The sequence below is a fragment of the Aquarana catesbeiana genome, linkage group LG03 (assembly GCF_042186555.1).
Source record: "Aquarana catesbeiana isolate 2022-GZ linkage group LG03, ASM4218655v1, whole genome shotgun sequence".
NCBI lineage: Eukaryota > Metazoa > Chordata > Amphibia > Anura > Ranidae > Aquarana > Aquarana catesbeiana.
The window spans coordinates 184,998,611-185,018,830 of record NC_133326.1 but is presented as its reverse complement, the minus strand read 5'-3'; the positions used below and the strand labels follow the sequence as shown (position 1 = coordinate 185,018,830).

The 20,220-nt window shown below is 43.0% G+C and overlaps 1 protein-coding gene across 1 annotated transcript in view; it reads left to right on the top strand.

Annotated features, from left to right (window-relative positions):
* Positions 1–20,220, top strand: part of FBXL13 (F-box and leucine rich repeat protein 13) — a 276,722-nt gene that overhangs the window by 244,527 nt on the left and 11,975 nt on the right. The window contains exons 17-18 of the mRNA XM_073619601.1: positions 1,061–1,187; positions 14,002–14,085. Of these exons, the coding sequence (XP_073475702.1) occupies positions 1,061–1,187; positions 14,002–14,085 (211 nt within the window). The remainder of the gene's footprint in view (positions 1–1,060; positions 1,188–14,001; positions 14,086–20,220) is intronic.

Sequence of the window (20,220 nt, the reverse complement as noted above, 5' to 3'; positions counted from 1 at the left end):
GTTTGAGTAGGAGAGAGAAACACAGCAGCATGCTGTGTGAAAAGTTCCATTGCTGGATTGTGTACTTGCTGGGTGAGCTTAACCACATAAAAGACTATAGCTCAGATTAGAGCCATGAACTATTGCCTGTAAGCCTGTATGCTGCGGAACTGTGAGCTTTACCTGTGTGCACAACTGTGTGACAAGACAGCCGGTCGTGTCTTCTGTTTGTTTTTTCCAGTTTGCTGAATAAAGCCATTTTTATTTTTACCAGACTGTCTCTGAGCCGGCTGTTCACCCCTCTGATCCCCTACATTACATACTCCCTAAAGAGGTTCTAAATGTTGGCATCTAATCTGGAACAAGGGTGCAACACATGTAGGGGTGTGCTTACTGTTTCAATGTGACAAATCTGCATTTTTGTTCATTTAGATCAGGGGTTTCCACACTTTCTAAACAAAGGGCCAGTTTACTGTCCTTCAGACTTGGGGGGGGGGCGGATGTTGGTGTGACTGAGAGGAATAGTGCCCCATTGTTGGTGTCAGTGGGAGGAATAGTACCCCATCAGTGATGTCAGTGGGAGGAATAATACCCAATCATTGGTAGTGGGAGGAATAGTACCCCATCGTTGATGTCAGTGGGAGGAATAGTTTCTTGTATCAGTGAGTGAAACAGTGTCCCAAGTGCCGGATAAAGACAAGCAAAGGGCCGCGTCCAGCCCCCGGACCACAGTTTATAGACCGCTGACTTAGATTATGAAAATGAATATGCCATGTCAATTCTTTGGGTCGTTTGTTCAAGTATATTAACTTTATCTGTTGCCACTGTTTGAAGATCTAATGGTTCCCTATTCAAATATTTAAGTAACAGTTTCTGTGTGGTGTACATACTTTCTCACATGTATGCAATGTTTTCTTTTACTGCTGAGGATTTTGTACTTTTGTTGTAGTTGTTAATTTAATGCACAATTTATTGTATTTTTAATTATTCAAACACTTATTTGGCCTAATACATATTTTCCAAATTATATATAGATTATTTTAAGTACTGATTATATATATAAATATGCTTTCTGTTGTAGGTGTCACAATTTAAACTTTCTAAGCCTTCGATACTGTGAAAATGTGACTGATTCTGGCATTGAACTCATTGGGAATATGAGTTCACTTATTTCCATTGACCTTTCAGGGACGAGCTTAACAGACCAGGTAACTATAATTGGATAATACGCCTAATGTTTGTAGAAACACAGTTATAAAGTTCTGCCATATTATGTTGCACTTTACATACAGCACCTGCCTTACAGCTGAAGCTTAGGTATGGATATTTCTACATAGTTACATTGGTCCAGTGTGGACCAATGTAAGTATGTATGTGCCATACCAGTGGGTCACTATAGTTGACTCCGCTGTTACAGTGATTGCCACTAGCTTCTAGGTCATGTGCCAAGCGACTGCCCTGCTGCTGATTCAACACAGGAGTTTGCTTACTCTGCACAGGTGCCTTCAGAGAACTTTTTGCATTTAATTTCTCAATGAAGGCAATGTACTCTTTGATTGACCAAGGTGGAGATTGTGACATCAATTTCAGAAAATCAGAGAACACTTTGCAGAGCGAGTGGTCACAATGCAGCAGGGCTGTCACTTGGTACAGAATCCAGAAGCTAGTGGAGATTGCTGCAGAAGCAGTGCAGTGCTTACTACAATGATTTCCAGCTCCCACAGAGTTCCCAAAGGTGTGCTTACATTAGCCCAAAGTTGACCAATGTAACAATTGCCATACCTAAACTTCAGTGTCAAAGGAGAACTTTTTAAAATAGCTGAGGACTACTTAGTAACCATTAATGTGTTGAGAAAGCAGTGCTGTTTATTACATACTCCTGACCGAAGTGCAGCACTCAGGACTTAGTGATATACAGCACAGCTTGCAAAGTGCAGCAGTTTAACGCATCTATCATACATCACATATTAAAGAGTAAGACCACGTTTGCCGAAAAGAAAAAAAAATTCCCCTCTGGGTGATCTATATATATTACAGGGATTTTAACAAAGTTTGTTTCAGATACCTACCTTTTGTCATTCTGAAGTAATAGCTGTTTGTCTGTGTCCATGTGCTAAGTGCATGTGAGAGTGATTTAGAATTTTCTATCAACTGCTGCAATTGCAAGTCACCAATTAAAAAAGTGGTAGGGTGAGATAACAAGGATATCACTGGCTTCTGCTATGGAGATAGACAGGAGAAAGTGATGTTATATGCCGATGACAAAACGATTCTGCTGGGTGATACAGAGCAACCCCTGAGTAAGACGATGGATACCATGGTCCGTTTTGGGGAGTTCTCAGGCCTTAAAATAAACTGGACCAAGTCAGCCCTAATGCCAATAGATGGCGATCAATTGCAACACGGAGACCAAGTAGGAGATATCCCTATAGCCACCTCTTTTAAATATTTGGGGATACAGGCGACGCCGCGAATCAGGGACTACAGCCAACTTAATATCTCCCTTCTGCTGGTCAGATTTCACTCACGTGTCAAAACCTGGAACGCTATGTGTATGTCAGTTGCGGGCAAAGTGAATCTAATTAAAATGATTCTTATGCCCCAACTGCTATACATGCTTCATAATTTCCTAGTAGTGATCCCACTAAAGACTTTTAGGATAGTGAACACCATATTTTGCGAGCTGATATGGAAAAACTGACCTCCTAGTATAAAGTTAGAACACCTGCAACGTCCTAAGGACGACGGTGGCCTTGCGTTGCCAAATCCATGGCTGTACTATTTGGCATCGCAACTGAAACACTTGATAGGCACCATGATAGCAGATAGAATTCCCAGTGCTCCTGAAAGCATTATGCTACATACGGTGGGTGGAAAATCCATTCTAACTGCTCTTGAGGCATTAGCTTTTGGAAAACCCCAAAAAAGCTTCCCCATATATAGTTTAATGCAGAAGATATGGAACAAAACCAGGTATCTGCAGGGGGCGAACAGTATTAATGAGTTCAGCCTCATTTGGGCAAATGATTCTTATCCTGAGCTAGCCAAACTGCAACATGCAGAAAGGTGGAAAAAGTATGGTGTTTTCTATCTGACACAAATTATCAGTAATGGTAAATTACTGCCTTTTGAAACTCTGAGGGAGACATATAAGCTACCAGCACATATGCACTTTTACTATATGCAACTCAGACATGCATTCAAAGCTCAATCGAAGGCCTCTGAGTGGCATATGGACTCTGTACCTCTCCTCTTTCAGCTTATGACAGCAGAGACCTCTAAAGGATTTATTTCCCAGAGCTATGGTACACTACTACGCCAGTACCTCACAAAACACCCCTTGACAGTAAAAAGAAAATAGGAAACTGATGTAGGACCCTTGGATGAGGACCAGTGGGAGGAGGCTTTACAGTCAGTTGCCATATGCTCTCTAAACGTGACACAAAGGTTGACACAACTATATACACTCCTGAGAGTATACTACACGCCCCATAGATTGCATAGTATGGGACTGCTTCCCACACCAACGTGTACTAGATGTAAAAGGGACCATGGGGACTTGATACCTATGCTGTGGCGTTGCCCCAAACTGCACATATATTGAAAGGGGGTGACAGACACTCTAAACACAGTGTTTCAGGTGTCAGTCCCATTAGACCCCAAATACTGTATACTGAATCTGCTAGATGAGCTGGAATGGGAACCCTATACTAGAGAAGCCCCTGCGAGGGCCCTCTTTATGGCCCGCAAGTTGATAATGTTACACTGGAAGTCTGAATCACCCCCCACAGTCAAGGAATGGATCACTGTAGTAGATAATGCACTGAGAATGCAAAAAGTCATATATCAGCATAGGGGATGCTCTGGAAAATTTGAAAAACTATGGGACCAATGGTTGGGAACACCGGACTTGCTTCAGATGACCTAATCATGGATAGACTTTTGAGACTCAATATGGGATAAATACACTGGTCTTTCTGTACTACCAATAGATTAAGGTGGGTGTGGTGGACTATCCCAGATTATGGGTATGGGGTGCCGTGGGACCTGACTTCAGGTTGTATGATAATTAATGATGGTGACTATAGTAAAAAAACGAAATGTTTTCTGTGTATATTGGAGTGTATATATTTGCTGTATATGGCCTAATTGTTGATCTTTGGACTGTATGTCTTCAATTCTAAATGAAAACTTCTTTTTGGATAAAAAAAAAAAAAAGTGGTAGGGTCTGCATCTCTTTAGACTTGATTGAAATCTGGTTTGTAACTTAGCACAGAATTCTGGCAAAATCAGTTAGCCAATCCCACAAACAAGAAATCACATTTCTGGGGGCGTTCTGTACACCATGTACAAAACGCCTCCAGGCTGCCATATTGCATTCCATTTTACTGAGAATGACAGCACTGCAGATTGAAAAGGAAATATACTTTTTAATAACATTCAATTACAATATGACTTGTGTAGCGATTGTATATGCTATATTGTTTTTTTTTTTTTGCTATTTTTTTCCCCTACAAAAGTGCAGTTACCCTTTAAAGCGAGTAGATCAGAGGGATTGAATTTATTATTTTTTTTATAAGTCAGGAGTTTAACTTTAAAATATATTCCACCAATGGGCAACACAGTTTACACTGGCAGTAATAAGACACATAATTATAGTTTTTGGAGCCACATTGTAATTTAGGGTACTGCTGCTTCTATGCAGGGGATACTTGTTGAACAGACAGTACGGGAAATGGAAACAACATCACATTAAATATGGTGTGTGTGAAAAAATGCAAAATTTGCAGTTTTTTTCTAGCTTCTATATTTCCTTCCACGGGCTCTGGTTTTCATTTAGTTAAGTCAGTCTTCTTCTTCAAAGGTTGTCATTAAATATATCTGCTTTAACCAAAAATCCAAAGAAGAAGAATGTTTCCATTCCAGTTATGTATAAAATACATGAGACATGGAGCCTGTGGGTCCAGGTCATTTGAGCTTACAGTTTAATACACTGTACTTGAGGGGAGAGTGAGTGGAGCTAGGGGAAACAGTTTACAGAGTGAAATATTAGCATGTAAACTGAACAGATTTCATTCTAAAGCAGAAAAGATTTATCAACTTAATAAATACACTATTAGCCCGAGCTATGGTATACCCCTCCATGAATTCTTTGAACAATCAACAGATTAATCCATAAATTAATAAATGACAATGGGCTGCAGCTGCTACAAGGTATCAACCCAAAACAGATATCATGGAGATTCGCAGCGCTACCCCTAATTTTTACTCACCCTTGTGTTATATATTTAGTGTCCCAATAATGCAGTCTCTGCAGTAAAGTGCTGGTGCTTAAAGCAGAGCTCCACCCAAACGGGGAAGCTACGCTTGTTTGCTTTCTCACCCCCCCTCCGCTGCCACAATTGCCACCTTTTGGGGGGTAGCGGGTACCTGTCCCCACTTCTGGGAGATGTCGACGTGGCAAGGTCCCTCAGAAGTTCGGCTCCACTCCTCCTTTCCCCTCCGCCAGGCCATTCACAAAGCGGGGCTAGTGGGGGGGGGGGGGGTGACGGAACTCCTTTTTTAAATAAAGCCTGGTGGCCACACAGAATATTGGGCCCATTTTGGACATTTACACTTAGGGGTGTACTCACTTTTGTTGCCAGCGGTTTAGAAATGAATGGCTGTATGTTGAGTTATTTTGAGGGGACAGCAAATTTACACTGTTATACAAGCTGTACACTCACTACTTTACATTGTAGCAAAGTGTCATTTCTTCAGTGTTGTTCAAAAAAATTATAAAAGAGTATGGGACTTTAAATGAGGCAGGTGCAAACACAAATTCAAAGAGAGAAAAAATAAATATTTTTATGTACATGAGTATCAAGTTGCGTAACGTTATATATAACAAGTAATTGCTCAATGCATATGCAGAAATCTTGAGAAGTATATTGCATACATATAAACAGAGTGTAAAACATGATTGCCATAACAGGGGAACAATAATACATATTTAATGAGTATAACTTATAATATACAGTAAAATTCATAAAAATCTTGGTGGAAATGTGAGGGGTTACATCCTCAAAAGCTCGACACGTTTCGTCGGTGAACCGACTCATCAGGAGCGGATATTGAATATCTGTAGATAATGGAAATGTTTAAAATCAAAAAATGGGGCCCATGATATGGAAAGTATTATATGTAAAAAGATATATATATAGAGCGAAGAGATGGTCAAATCCACAAACTTACATCACATTAGAACACTGAACTCCGAATAATCCTGGTGTGCAGGGGTCACCATATCAAGCCTCCCCGGGAGCTGAGGTAAAGAAATCCGCCCATATGCAAAGACCCACACCGAAACGTCCCCAACCAGGGAACAAATGTAGTATAGTGGATATTGTGCCAATAGTGGCAAGTAAATCTGTAAGATAATTAAAAGTATTGTATATGATACACCCGGCAGCACTGTCAAGAACAGAGAAAATAGGGATAGATGGAGGAAAGAAAGTGAAAGAAGGTGACAAAAGTGCAAGTTGGGGCGTGGGTAGGAATATACCTACTGGATGGTGTACAGAACAGAGATAAGGGTGGGATGTAAAAAAGACCAGTAAGAATTTTTCTTCAGTGTTGTCACATGAAAAGATATAATAAAATATTTACAAAAAATGTGAGGGGTGTACTCACATTTGTGAGATACTGTACATTATTATTATTTCAGATACTTATATAGCGCTGTCAATTTATGCAGCGCTTTACATATACATTGTACATGCACATCAGTCCCTACCCTCAAGGAGCTTACAATCTAAGGTCTTTAACTCATTCATATACTAGGGCCAATTTTAGACAGAAGCCACTTAAACTACGAACATGTCTTTGGAGTGTGAAAGGAAACCAGAGTACCCAGAGGAAACCCACACAGGCACAGGGAGAACAAGCAAACTCCAGGCAGATAGTGTCGTGGTTGGGATTCGAACCAGCAACCCATTTTACTGCTAGGTGAGAGTGCTAACTACTACACCACTGTGCCACTCTAACATGCAAGAGTCTCAATGCTGTGCTCCCCTTCAATGTTCCCGCACTCACCAAAACTTGTGGACTGTTACGCTAAAGCATAATTAGTCATATGCATTTCACTGGCACATATATTGTAGGTCCTCTGCATACAAACTCCTCTGTTTTCCTATTATTACGTCGATGTATAAGTTGGTCTCAGCATCTAATATATCTCTCACCATGTACAGGATAGAACAAAGGAGATCTCCAGAACATAATTCTACTTTTATTGAAATTAGTACAAAATAGGTTTACACTCACTTTTAAAAACTGGGTTTGGTGATTTTGTTTGTTTGAACAGTTTTTAAAAGTGAGTGTAAACCTATTTTGTGCTAATTTTAATAAAATCAGAATTATACTATGGGGATCTTCTTTGTTCAATCCTGTACATGGTGAAAGATATATTAGATGCAGAGACCAACTCATACTTTGGAGTGATAATAGGAGACGGAGGAGAACAGAGGAGTCTGTGGACAGGGGGGTTACATGCTGCGGTCGTGATGCTTTGCATCTGCAGCAAAAATGATCACCTCTGTTGTACTCAGCAGGCAGTACTGCCACCAAATGTGACCTATTTAATCAAATGGAGATGCACAGCAAACACCCTGCAACCTTGTGCAATGCACACAGTTGCGTCACGTTGGTGCAGCATTTAGGGGGTCAAAATAGGCAGTGGGGAGGTGTCATATGACCCCCTCATTGCCTGTCAAACTCCTCTGAAAAGAGATCCAAAAGTAGAATGCTTTTCAGTAGCACGGCAGTTTGGACACACATCTAAACTTAGTATTAATGTTGGGGGTTGGGCTAAAGTTTGTGTTAGGTTCAGGGTTTAAGATTCGGTTTAGTTTTAAGATTAGAATTCGATTATTGGGCATTGAGGGTTAGTTCAATTTTAAGGTTAAAAAAATAAAAAGGTGAACTAAAGCCGGCCATAGACGGTGCAAATCCGGCTGCCGAACCGGCCGAGATTCGAACCATCTATTGGCAGGCTGGGGTGAGTCGGGGGGAGGGTGTAGTGTGTTAGTCAGGCGATACATGATGCAATTTTCTTTTCTATAACCACAGGTTGCAGGATAGAAAATCACTTGATTCCCCCATCAATACAGACAGTGTTGGTGGGGGAATCTCTCCCACTGAGCTATTGTATTCTCCTGGCAGAGAAAGGGGGCACGGTTATAGCAATAATCTCATAAAAAAAATCTGACATGCTGGTTGTACCCGTCAATTGATGAATCGACTTGGGTACAACCAGCATTTTGGATTTTCTATTCTGCAACCCGTGGTTGCAGAAAAGAAAATTGCATCATGTATTCACCCTACCCTATGAACTTTGTTGTATGTTATACACTCTTCATATGCTGAGTTGTACATTGCATACTCTTGACTTCCCCTCTCTGTATGTTGTGCATTACTATTTCCTGACTTCCTCCTCCCTGTACACTGTAAACAATAATTCTGGCTCCCACAGACTGGCTACAATATCTGTGGTACACAGATTAGTTCTGTCAATTTAAGAAGGTGCTCCTAACGACAACTTGTTATGTGTATAAAAAACACTTGTCCACAGAATCTCTTTCTTCTATTCAAACCTCACCATCATGGGTGGGACCAAAAAACTGTCAAAGGATGTCTGGGACAAGATTGTAGACTTGCACAAGGCTGGAATGTGCTACAAGACCATCAGCAAGAAGCTTAATGAGAAGGAGACAACTGTTGGAGCGATTATTCGCACATTGAAGAAATACAAAATATTGAGCTCCATGCAAGATTTTGCCTCGTGGGGTAAGGGTGATCATGAGAAAAGTGAGGGATCAGCCCAGTACAGGGGAGGAGCTTGTGAATGATCTCAAGGCAGTTGGGACCGCAGTCACCAAACAAACCATTGGTAACACAATATGCCGCCATGGATTAAAATCCTGCAGCACCTGCAAGGTCCCCCTCCTCAAGAAGGCACATGTACAAGCCTGTCTGAAGTTTGCCAATGCAAATCTAAATGGTTCAGCGAAGGATTGGGGGAAAGTGATGTGATCAGGTGAGACCAAAATTGAGCTCTTTGGCATTAACTTGACTCGCCGTGTTTGGAGGAAGAAAAATGCTATCTGTGACCCTAAGAACACCATCCCTACAGCACGGAGGTGGAAATATTATGCTTTGGGGCTATTTCTCTGCTAAAGGTTCAGACCGACTTGGCCACATTGAGGGACCAATGGACGGAGCCATGTATTGTAAAATCTTGGATGAGAACTCTCTTCCCTCAGCCAGAACATTGAAGATGGGTCGTGGATGTGTCTTGCAGCATGACAATGACCCAAAACATACTGCCAAGGCAACAAAGGAGTGGCTCAAGAAGAAGCACTTTAAGGTCATGGAGTGGCCTAGCCAGTCTCCAGACCTTAATCCTATAGAACATTTATGGAGGGAGCTAAAACTTCGTATTGCCAAGTGACAGCCAAGAAACCTTAAAGATTTGGAGAAGATCTTTAAAGAAGAGTGAACCAAAATCCCTCCTGAGATGTGTGCAAACCTGGGAACCAACTACAAGAAACAAATTACCTCTGTGCTTGCCAACAAGGATTTCTCCACCAAGTACTGTTTTGCTTGGGGATCAATTTATAACATTTGTATCATGTGTTTTTTTGTTTGATTTTTTGTCTCTATCTTTGGAAATACACCTATGATAAAAATTATAGACCCTTCATTTCTTTGTAAGTGGGCAAACATACAAAATCTGCAGGAGATCAAATAATTATTTTCCCCACTGTATACCAGAATGTCCTATTCTGTACCTTTTGCTGTGCTATATACTCCATTTTTTTACATTTTATCAATTGCACCCTATTCAAAGAATTTGCAAACTTTTTCTTTGTATAAAATCACTTTATCTGTTACTACTGAGGACTTCAATATAAAGCTAAGCTCCGAGCAGCTATATAAAAACACCAGTTAATGTAGTTGTGTATTCTTTTAAAAGTAATAAAATGCACTTTACACACAACTAGCATAAGGATCTGAATCTGTCTTAATATAAATCTCCTGCCATCCCATGTACAGTAGAACTGAGCCTAGAAGAAGAAAGATAAAGACAAGGAACCAGTTAGGCGAGCACATATGCTTACAGGGAACATGTCATCAAAATGAGAGAGCAGGGGGAACAGGGTTGGTGACGTATCAGTATGCTGCTGGACCTTCACAGAAAGTGGTGTCAGTCGCTTGGTTGTGCTCTACGGCAGACACACTGCAAGAGTGACTGGACAGAATTACACATTCTATGCATGTTTGTACTGTTGTTCTTTGCACATTCTCAGCTCCATGCAAACACACTAGGGTGTCAACAGTACTGCCAATATGTGAAACATTATTTTAAAATCAACAGTACAGACTGTGTTAGATGATGGTTTTTTAATGCTTGAAATCCTCTTATGTGGGCTGCATGTCCGTGCTGACCTCTACAGCAGCTTTTAGGGAAAATAATTGTCAGTGTTTGATTACTTCTCCAGTCTCTGGCCCTCTTAGAAACAGATCCACCCTCAAGTCCACTTGAGTTGAAGTTACTGTAATTTTCTTTTTGCTTACAACTGGGGATCAGTAATTCTTCCGTGTTTTTATTGCCTTTATGCTTATAACAAACTGTTATTTAAAGTTCAGATGTTTTCGACCATCTGGATATTCGGTCAGAAGTAAATTGAACATTGATGCTGTTGTCTTCACCAATGTTATCCAAACAAAAAAAAAGGAGAACTATACAGTATGTAAGTTTTGGGAAACCTTAATTTACATTTGATATACAGCATTACAACAGGATGGTGAACGGAGCGCCCCCCAGAAATGTAATTTCCCGCTTGTGTGGATGGCACACTAATTTCCCCTGAAGTCTGCAGTAAGACACAATTCCAATTTTGGGCATCCTCTGCAACAAAAATGTCATATTTGGTGGGATACTCCCAAAGGAAAATCACATCTAAATGGATGCAGACCCTGCAACTTTTCTCATTAGAGCCCTGCAGGTGCAGCAGCTGACTGATAGTTATAAAACCACTCTCATTAGATTCACTTTGCACAGAATAACAAAAGGTAGGAACCTGCAACAAAGTTACAGTTAAAATCCTAGCAGTGTGCACAGATCACCCAGAGGGGAATGTTTTTTTGGTCAACAAAAATGGAATTACTCTTTAAAGCGTATTAAGAGCCTCCCAAAAAATGTTATACTGCATTTTACAGCTTATCAATTCTATGATATGGTGGTTGCTAGGAAGGAACCTGTCAAATTTTTCTTATGAGCTGGGTTTAGCAAAGTCCACAAACCTCAAACTTAGCACTGAGTCTGACTGACCTCCATGCAGGTGAATCTTGTTATTTTTTTTCTGCCCATTTTTAGGTTCAATAAACAAACTAAGGGGGTGGGCACTGCCATAGGGGACATACCCAATTTAAAAAAAAAATAGCCTTCATTGTGGAGAGGGTCTTTTCATGCAGCTTAAAGGGCAACAATGTTCCAACGTTGACAATGTGGACAAGGGACCCTTCCCCACATTCTGCCCCCCAGAAAGAATGAGATACTTTGTGGTTTGGGGGCTTACAGTGGAATCTGGTACATTATTACCCCTTACTACCTATCCACATCTGTCGTTCTTTGATCCAGCATGGCACTGACCAGGGAACAGAATCTCAGTAAACCGTTTTAGTTTTAGCAACCATGCCAATGTTAAATGTAATAATATTCCTAATTTATTAAAATAGCCAGCAGGAACAAGTCCTATTTTGACAAGTTTTGCGCTAGTCAGTGTTCTTTCAAATAAAGTTTCTTTGAGAAAGCGTTGTGCCTAGCATAAAACTTGTTAGAATAGAACTTGTTCCTTCTGGCTATTTTAAATATAGGAAGAATATAATTTTGCATCCCAGTGTGCGGCATTCCTGTTTCTGGTACAACTGATTGCATCAATGGAGAAGAGCCAAGCCGGCACCTGACTTGATTGTGGAGTGTGGAACCTGATCTTGCCAAGAGCATCATGTGAAATGCACTATATTACCAAAAGTACTGGGACACCTGCCTTTACATGCACTTGAACTTTAATGGCATCCCAGTTTTCGTCCGTTGGGTTCAGCATTGAGTTGGCCCACTCTTTGCAGCTATAACAGTTTCAGTTCTTCTGGGAAGGCTATCCACAAGGTTTAGAAGTGTGTCTATGGGAATGTTTGACCATTCTTCCAGAAGCATTTGAAAGGTCAGGTATTGATTTGGACCAGAAGGCCTGGCTCACAGTCTCTGCTCTAATTCATCCCAAAGGTGTTCTGTTAGGTTGAGGTCAGGACTGTGTGCAGCCAGTCGAGTTCCTCCACCTCAAACTTGCTCATCCATGTCTTTATGGACCTTGCTTTGTGCACTGATCCAAATCATGTGGTGGAGGGAGATTACCGTGTGGGGTTGTTTTTCAGGGGTTAGGCTTGGCCCCTTAGTTCCAGTGAAGAGAACTCTTAAGGCGTCAGCATACCAAGACATTTTGGACAATTTCATGCTCCCAACTTTGTGGGAACAGTTTGGGGATGGCCCCTTCCTGTTCCAACATGACTGCACACCAGCAAGGTCCATAAAGACATGGATGAGCGAGTTTTGGGTGGAGAAACTTGACTGACCTGTCCTGACTTCAACCTGATAGAACACCTTTGGGATTAATTAGAACGGAGACTGTGAGCCAGGTCTTCTCATCCACATCAGTGCCTGACCTTCGCAAATGCGCTTCTGGAAGAATGGTCAAGCATTCCCATAGACACAGTCCTAACCTTGTGGACAGCCTTCCCATAAGAGTTGAAGTTGTTATAGCTGCAGAGGGTGGGCCACCGCAATATTGAACCCTACGAACTAAGACTGGGATGCCATTAAAGTTCATGTGTCTGTAAAGGCAGGCGTCCCAATATTTTTGGTAACATAGTGTATATGCCAATGTTAATGTTAGTGAAACAAAACTAAACTCTTTATCAATTACACAAAATACAGCATGGAGGCAATGCTTTGAATATTAGAAATGAATTAAATAGCGCTTTCAGTTTGTGGTTCTCAGGTACAGTTGTGTTCCACCTTAAGTCTAGTGTAGGCATGCAGGAACATACATAGTTCACCTCTACATTTTGCACACTGGACACGGACAGAGCCTGCTTTGCTCTATGTGCGGCTGAGTGTAAAGGGAATCTGCTGTCAGTTTACATCCGACTACCCACTGAGCCAATCCACCTAAATGGAAGAGAAAAGATCTCCTTCCGTTCGAACCCAGGGTAGGCGGGTGTAAATGGACACAAGTTAATTTACACCTGCTTGTCCATAAGGGTGAATGAACCATCCAATCAGGTCCACCTGAAAAATTGACAGGCGGACCTGATCAGACCCTGCAATGTAAAAGGGGCCCTGATCAATTTTCTGTATTATCCTCACTTATTCAATATAGCCTGGCATGTAAGAAAATAAAGAATACTTGAGACAATGCTAAAGATGATTACAGCAACAGACTACATATTCCATACGCATAAATTATTACGCTCCATTTGCAGAGGTATACTGTGCATGTATAAGGCAATATAAAAACGACATTCACATCTGGAGGCCAGATCACTCATTACTCACACTGCATTACAGTGCACTAAGAACATAAAGTACAGTTTCTGATTTGCGGGGTTCTTTGACAAAGGCATATGTAAATTACAGGGAAGTGAGTTATGTCATTGGTTACTTTATTGAAGCCATATCTCCTTGCTTTAATTTTTCAAAACTGTGGATGTCTGGCATACCATGCTATTGCTTTCTTTTTTGTAACTTTCCACACATTTTTAAAGATGCTGCAATTTCAGCCAGAGAGAAGTTTTGGGACTTGTGTGCAAATTTTATACATCGTTAGCTATAAAGACAATATATAGAAAATGGACATCAGGTCTTAATTTACATTCTGCATCTGTTACAGCAATTAATATAACTACTGTGCTTTCATCTAGGGACTGACAGCCCTTGCAGCTCAAAGTAAAATAAAAGAACTTTCCATATCAGAATGCCTTGGGATTTCCGACATTGGAATTCAGGTAACATAAAACATAATTGTTCTGTGATGTGTTTTATTATCTTTGGTGAATTAAAGTAAAGCTGTGAGGACAGAAATATGGGAGTTGTCATTGCTGACTGATGTTAGGGTTCAGGCCTTGGGACGGTCATCCTGATCCTGGTTTTATCTCGGAGTCTCTGACCAGGAACAAGAATGCACTCAGCAAATCTAAACTCCCATAATGCTTGTTGTAGGTCTGTGACACAAGGTCAGAAGGCAAGAGCAGGATGAAGGTTCCTAGGCCTGCACATCAGCAATGGCAGTTCCCATATTTCTATTCTCATAGACATTGTTAAAAGGATTTGTGTATTATTAACCACTTCAATACAGGGCATTTTTACCCCCTTCCTGCCCAGGCCAATTTTCAGCTTTCAGCGCTGTCACATTTTGAATGACAATTGCGCGGTCATGCAATACTGTATCCATATGAATTTTTTTTCCCCACAAATAGAGCTTTCTTTTGGTGGTATTTGATCACCTCTGCGTTTTTTATTTTTTGTGCTATAAACAAAAAAAGAGCGACAATTTTGAAAAAAACAATATTTTTTACTTTTTGCTATAATAAATATCCTGATTAAAAAAAAAAAAATCTTCCTTAGTTTAGGCCGATTTTCTACATATTTTTGGTAAAAATAATCTCAATAAATGTATATTGATTGGTTTGCACAAAAGTTATAGCGCCTACAAAATAGGGGCTAGATTTATGGCATTTGTATTATTATTATTTTTTTTTTTTACTAGTAATTATGGCGATCTGCGATTTTTGTCAGGACTGTGATATTGCGGCGGACAGATCAGACACGTTTGACACTATTTTGGTACCATTGACAATTATACAGCAATCAGTGCTATAAAATGCCCTGATTACTGTATAAATGTCACTGGCAGGGAAGGGGTTAACACCAGGGGGCGATCAAGGGGTTAAATGTGTTATCTAGGGAGTGATTCTAACTCTGGGGGGAGGGGACTGACTGGGGGAGGTGACCTATCGGTGTTCCTATATACAAGGAACACGCGGTCTGTCTCCTCTCCCCTGACAGGACGTGGATCTGTGTGTTTACACACACAGATCCACATCCCTGCTCTGTGACAAGCAATCGTGGGCACCCGGCGTACATCGCGACCGCCAGGCATGTGCACCGGCACCCAAGTGACACGGTGTGTGCGCCCCCTAGATGCCCGCGAGGCTGAGGACATTATATGACGTCCACCTGGGATGGCAGAGCCACTTTGCGGCCGTCATATGACTATGCGCGGGATGGGAAGTGGTTAAAAGACAATCTTTTCCTATCCATTGAGAACCGTCATCAAGGACCTAAGTTTCAATTACCTTTTTTATTACTATTTCATATTTTAAACAGGAGGGGGAGTTCTGGGCTTTGTTTAGGACAGGGGTCCTCAAACTACGGCCCGCGCGCCACATGCGGCCCGCCGAGGACATTTATCCGGCCCACCCCACCCAGGACCGGATTCCCGACAGGCCAGGCTCGGGCCAGGTCGGCTCGGCTTCGGCAGGGAGCATATCCGCTCTGCTCAAGCCACCTCCCCCACCCCAGTAATGGAGGGCTCCATGTGCCGCGCTGCATGCTGGGAAGTGTAGTTTCCAGCACAGTCCCGCGCCGAGACAGGAGGCGCGAAGAGTGACAGCGAGAGCAGAGGCTTCAGGCAAGAGCCTACTAACAAGTGAGGACCCCTGTCCATCCCACTGTCCCCCTGTCCACCCCTCTGTCCCCCCTGTCCACCCCTCTGTCCCCCTGTCCACCCCACTGTCCCCCCTCTGTCCACCCCTCTGTCCCCCTGTCCACCCCTCTGTCCATCCCACTGTCCCCCTGTCCACCCCTCTGTCCCCCTGTCCATCCCTCTGTCCCCCTGTCCATCTCACTGTCCCCCTGTCCACCCCTCTGTCCATCCCACTGTCCCCCTGTCCATCCCTCTGTCCACCCCCCTGTCCCCCCCTCTGTCCCCCTGTCCACCCCTCTGTCCATCCCACTGTCCCCCTGTCCACCCCTCTGTCCCCCTGTCCATCCCTCTGTCCCCCTGTCCATCCCTCTGTCCCCTGGTCTCCCCCTGTCCACCCCACTGTCCCCCTGTCCACCCCACTGTCCCCCTGTCCACCCCTCTGTCCATCCCACTGTCCCTCTGTCCATCCCTCTGTCCCCCTGTCCACCCCTCTGTCCCCCTGTCCATCCCACTGTCCCCCTGTCCACCCCTCTGTCCCCCTGTCCACCCCTCTGTCCCCCTGTCCACCCCTCTGTCCCCCTGTCCATCCCACTGTCCCCCTGTCCATCCCCTCTGTCCCCCTGTCCACCCCTCTGTCCAACCCACTCTCCCCCTATCCACCCCTCTGTCCATTCCACTGTCCCCCTGTCCATCCCTCTGTCCCCCTGTCCATTCCACTGTCCACCCCTCTGTCCTCCTGTCCACCCCTCTGTCCCCCTGTCCACCCCTCTGTCCATCCCACTGTCCCCCTGTCCATCCCTCTGTCCCCCTGTCCATCCCCTATATATATTATTATTTATTATTCATTCTTTTATTCTTTTGCACTACAAAAAAAGATGTGTGCATAGGAATTTAGGAATTAGTTCATATTTTTTTTAAACTATAGTGCGGCCCCCCAACAGTCTGAGGGACCGTGAACTGGCCCCCTGTCTAAAAAGTTTGAGGACCCCTGGTTTAGGAAGTTGAGGTACCCATACACATAGGATGATCATCAACAGAGTTGCCTGAAAATGTTCAGATTGGAAAACAATTGTATGTTTATTGGATATACAGGAGCTGGACAAAATTATGGAAACAAGTATGATAAAAGAACAAAATCGTTACCTAATATAGTGTTGGACTGCCTGTGGCATCCAATAAGGCATGAATTCTCCTGGGAATTGACTAGGGATTAGCTTCGAGTTCGAGTCGAACTCATGTTCGACTCGAACATCGGCTGTTCGCAAGTTCGCCGAACAGCGAACAATTTGGGGTGTTCGCGGCAAATTCGAATGCCGCGGAACACCCTTTAAAAGTCTATGGGAGAAATCAAAAGTGCTAATTTTAAAGGCTTATATTCATGGTATTGTCATAAAAAGTGTTTGGGGACCTGGGTCCTGCCCCAGGAGACATGGATCAATGCAAGAAAAAGTTTTAAAAACGGCCGTTTTTTCGGGAGCAGTGATTTTAATAATGCTTAAAGTGAAACAATAAAAGTGTAATATTCCTTTAAATTTCGTACCTGGGGGGTGTCTATAGTATGCCTGTAAAGGGGTGCATGTTTCCCGTGTTTAGAACAGTCTGACAGCAAAATTATATTTCAAAGGAAAAAAAGTCATTTAAACTACTCGCGGCTATTAATGAATTACCGGTCCGACATAAAAGTTCATTGATAAAAACTGCATGGGAATTCCCCACAGGGGAACCCCGAACCAAAATTTAAAAAAAAAATGACGTGGGGGGTCCCCCTAAATTCCATACCAAGCCCTTCAGGTCTGGTATGGATATTAAGGGGAACCCCGGCCAAAAAAAAAGAAAAATGGCGTGGGGTCCCCCTCAAAATCTATACCAGATCCTTCAGGTCTGGTATGGATTTTAAGGGGAACCCCGCGCCAATTAAAAAAAAAAAATGACGTGGGGTCCCCCCAAAAATCCATACCAGACCCTTATCCGAGCTCGCAACCTGGCAGGCCGCAGGAAAAGAGGGGGGGACGAGAGAGCGCCCCCCCCTCCTGAACCGTACCAGGCCACGTGCCCTCAACATTGGGAGGGTGCTTTGGGGTAACCCCCAAAACACCTTGTCCCCATGTTGATGAGGACAAAGGCCTCATCCCCACAACCCTGGCCGGTGGTTGTGGGGGTCTGCGGCCAGGGGGCTTATCGGAATCTGGAAGCCCCCTTTAACAAGGGGACCCCCATATCCCGGCCCTCCCCCCCTGTGTGAAATGGTAAAGGGGTACCCCTACCATTTCACTGAAAAAGTGTCAAAAATGTTAAAAATGACAAGAGACAGTTTTTGACAATTCCTTTATTTAAATGCTTGTTCTTTCTTCTTTTTTCTATCTTCCTTCGGTTTCTTCCTCCATCTTCTTCTTCTTCTGGTTCTTCCTCCGGTGTTCTCGTCCGGCATCTTCCTCCGCGGCGTCTTCTTCCCTTCTTCTCCGGGCCGCTCCGCATCCATGATGGCATGGAGGGAGGCTCCTGCTGTGTGACGCTTCTCTCTTCATCTTCTTCTCTTCATCTTCTTCTCTTCACCTTCTTTTCGGGCCGCTCCGCATCCATGATGGCATGGAGGGAGGCTCCCGCTGTGTGATGCTTCTCCTCTTCTGATGGTTCTTAAATAACGGGGGGGCACCCGGTGACCCCGCCCCCCTCTGACGCACGGGGACTTGACAGGACTTCCCTGTGGCATTCCCCGTGACGCCACAGGGAATTCCCGTCCAGTCACCGTGCGTCAGAGGGAGGCGGGGTCACCGGGTCACCCCCCCCCCATTATTTAAGAACCATCAGAAAATGTGAAATGTCATTTTGCTGTCAGACTGTTCTAAACACGGGAAACATGCGCCCCTTTATAGGCATACTATAGACACCCCCCAGGTACGAAATTTAAAAGTATATTACACTTATATTGTTTCACTTTAAGCATTATTAAAATCACTGCTCCCGAAAAAACGTCCGTTTTTAAAACTTTTTTTTGCATTGATACATGTCCCCTGGGGCAGGACCCAGGTCCCCAAACACTTTTTATGAAAATAACTTGCATATAGGCCTTTAAAATTAGCACTTTTGATTATTCATGTTCGTGTCCCATAGACTTTAACGGTGTTCGCGCGTTTGAACAAATTTTTTCTGGTGCGAACCGAACAGCGGGGTGTTCGGCTCATCCCTAGAATTGACAAATATAAGTCTTGGATGGTGGATAATGAAATCTGGTACGACTCGTCATGCAAAAATCCAGGTCACAATCCTGTGTAATGTTCCTTTGTCTCTTTCTGTCATTTGACCATGTCGACCATGCTTATGCTTATCAGACGATGTTTTCCCAGAAACTGCATATGCCATCATAACCTTTGATACTGTACCTGACGACACCACAAATTGGTAACATCAGTCACAGAGGCACCAGCTAAGCGGGCACCAACAATTTGCCCTCTTTGAAGCTCAGTAAGCTCTGACATGACTCCGTATTACTAGCAGCGCACGCAGTGAATAATGAAAGTGAGGCTTCCCATCTGTTAGCTAGGTGTCTCATCACATAGAGCAGGGATATGCAATTAGCGGACCTCCAGCTGCGGCCTGCCAGGTTGCGTGCTCGGATAAGGGTCTGGTATAGATTTTGAGGGGGACCCCATGCCATTTTTTTTTTAAATCTTGGAATAATGAAATAATGAAAGTGAGGCTTCCCATCTGTTAGCTAGGTGTCTCATCACATAGAGCAGGGATATGCAATTAGCAGACCTCCAGCTGTTGCAAAAGTCCAATCATGCCTCTGGGTGTCATGCTTGTGGCTGTCAGAGTCTTGCTATGCCTCATGGGACTTGTAGTTCTGCAACAGCTGGAGGTCCGCTAATTGCATATCCCTGACTTAGAAGAAGCAAAAGAATGTTACATCACTTCTGTGTTTTTAAGGCAAAACATGTTGTCACTTTTCATGTAGTGTTTCCATATTTTTGTCCAACCCTTGTATGTATCCACTGAAGGCCTTCCCCTTGCTGACTAATCTAAAGAGATAAATCAGGTGGACAAGATGGATATAGCCAGAAGATAGCCATTGCTTACCAAGATAAAGGGGAGCAGTTCCTATGAATAACAAATTAGATAACCATAAAGCAAGACCGTTTATTCCACAATTGTTCTTTTAAATGGATGGATGGTTGTTCAATGAGTGTCTTTATTTACATATAGGGATACAGACAACAATAAGAAATTGACAGGTTTTTCCCTTTATCCATTTTACTAAAATGTATTTTATTGCTGCTTGTGCCTCTTGCTTCCTGTGCCGACAAGTCAGGAATAGGAAATAAGGGGAAATCTCTTTTGAGGACACTTCACAATTAACCAAAACATATAAAAGTTCTCTGGAGTTATGCCGCGTACACACAGTCAGACTTTTCGGCTACAAAAGTCCGACAGCCCG